This window comes from Empidonax traillii, unplaced genomic scaffold (genome assembly GCF_003031625.1).
Source record: "Empidonax traillii isolate 1590-97213 ecotype Southwest subspecies unplaced genomic scaffold, ASM303162v1 scaffold631:size1259156, whole genome shotgun sequence".
NCBI lineage: Eukaryota > Metazoa > Chordata > Aves > Passeriformes > Tyrannidae > Empidonax > Empidonax traillii.
The window spans coordinates 1-1,197 of NW_020955824.1; the positions used below are offsets into that span (position 1 = coordinate 1).

The 1,197-nt window shown below is 45.6% G+C and overlaps 1 protein-coding gene across 1 annotated transcript; it reads right to left on the bottom strand.

Annotated features, from left to right (window-relative positions):
* Positions 1-6: 6 nt before the first annotated feature.
* On the bottom strand, positions 7-590 carry LOC114065235 (vascular non-inflammatory molecule 3-like). Its single transcript, XM_027898974.1, has 2 exons — positions 236-590; positions 7-142 (listed from the first exon to the last, which is right to left on the bottom strand). Exons 1-2 carry the CDS (start codon positions 446-448, stop codon positions 8-10), a joined length of 348 nt encoding a protein of 115 aa, XP_027754775.1. The 5' UTR covers positions 449-590; the 3' UTR covers position 7.
* Between the last annotated feature and the right edge of the window lie 607 nt (positions 591-1,197).

The following is a 1,197-nucleotide window of genomic DNA, read 5'->3' on the forward strand; positions in this document are numbered from 1 at the left end:
GAATGAATCACCTGGAGGGGTCAGTGCAGGGAATCCAGTTCACCTCTGGAGCAGGGATATCCTCCAAGTACGGGTAGATGGATTCTCTCGTGAATTTCCAGCCATAGATGCCATCTTCAGGAGTCACAATGATGTGGGCACCCTGTCACAACAGGCTCTGTTAAAACCTCACCCATCAAGGGGGTCAGATGGAGCAGAAAACACCAATTAACAACCCTCATGATACATCTAGTACCTGCTGGGCGGCTTCCTTTACGGCCCCTTCCAAGACATCCATGTTTTTGTTCATCAGGGCCAAAGCATCATTGGGAGAAACAGGCTTGTCAGTGGGATCTGGCAGGACGACCGCGTGCTCGTAGACGGCTGCAATGAAGGTGTGGGAGGCAAGGGCCTGAAGGACTGTGAGTGCAAATACCCCAGCGTGCAGGAGAGGCTGGGAAGGGAGCATGGCTGGTACCTTGCAGCTCCTGAAGCGCTCTGAGTCATGGACAAACAGTGCGAAAGGAACAGAACATGCATAGAAAAGAAAACAGGGACAAAGTTTAACTTGGAAAGAGTGAGGAACTGCTGGTCTGTTAAAACATTATCTGAGGTATATAGGGGAAGGTACAACAGCACACACTAAGGATGTTGCAACTGAACATAACTAAAATACTGGACAATGCCAAGACTAATTGTGTCAAGAAAAAAGTCATTAAAAACATGTCTAGAATCAAAAGTCCTTTTTTTTTTGGTATACTTTTCTCTGTCATTGATTATAATAGACTTTTGCTATCTCTGTTGGTTCATCTCTGATGCCCAGGTAAAAGGGGGATGTGTCACCCATGGAGCGAGTGTTCTGTGAGCTCTGAGTGGCAAAACTGAGGGTCTTAAAAACTGCTTTATGCTAGTATCTTCATATTCCTCAATTCCTATGTGTTAGTATGTGCAGTGAGTTTCTTTAGACCAAAGTAATTGCATTAGCATCTCTCCCAATCACTTCTGTTCAGCTGTACATCACTTTCCAACAGCTTTCCACCGGAAAATATGACTCTGGAGGGAATGTTTTCCTCTGAATCAGGCAGGTAAGTAACTCTTTGCTTGGCCCTCACTAACCTGAAGCAGAAGAGTAGCAAGCATGCCTGTTCCTCTGCACACCTTTCCTGTCCCCAGGAACATGCTGTGTACAGAGAGACCTTAATTTTAATCTTCAACTCA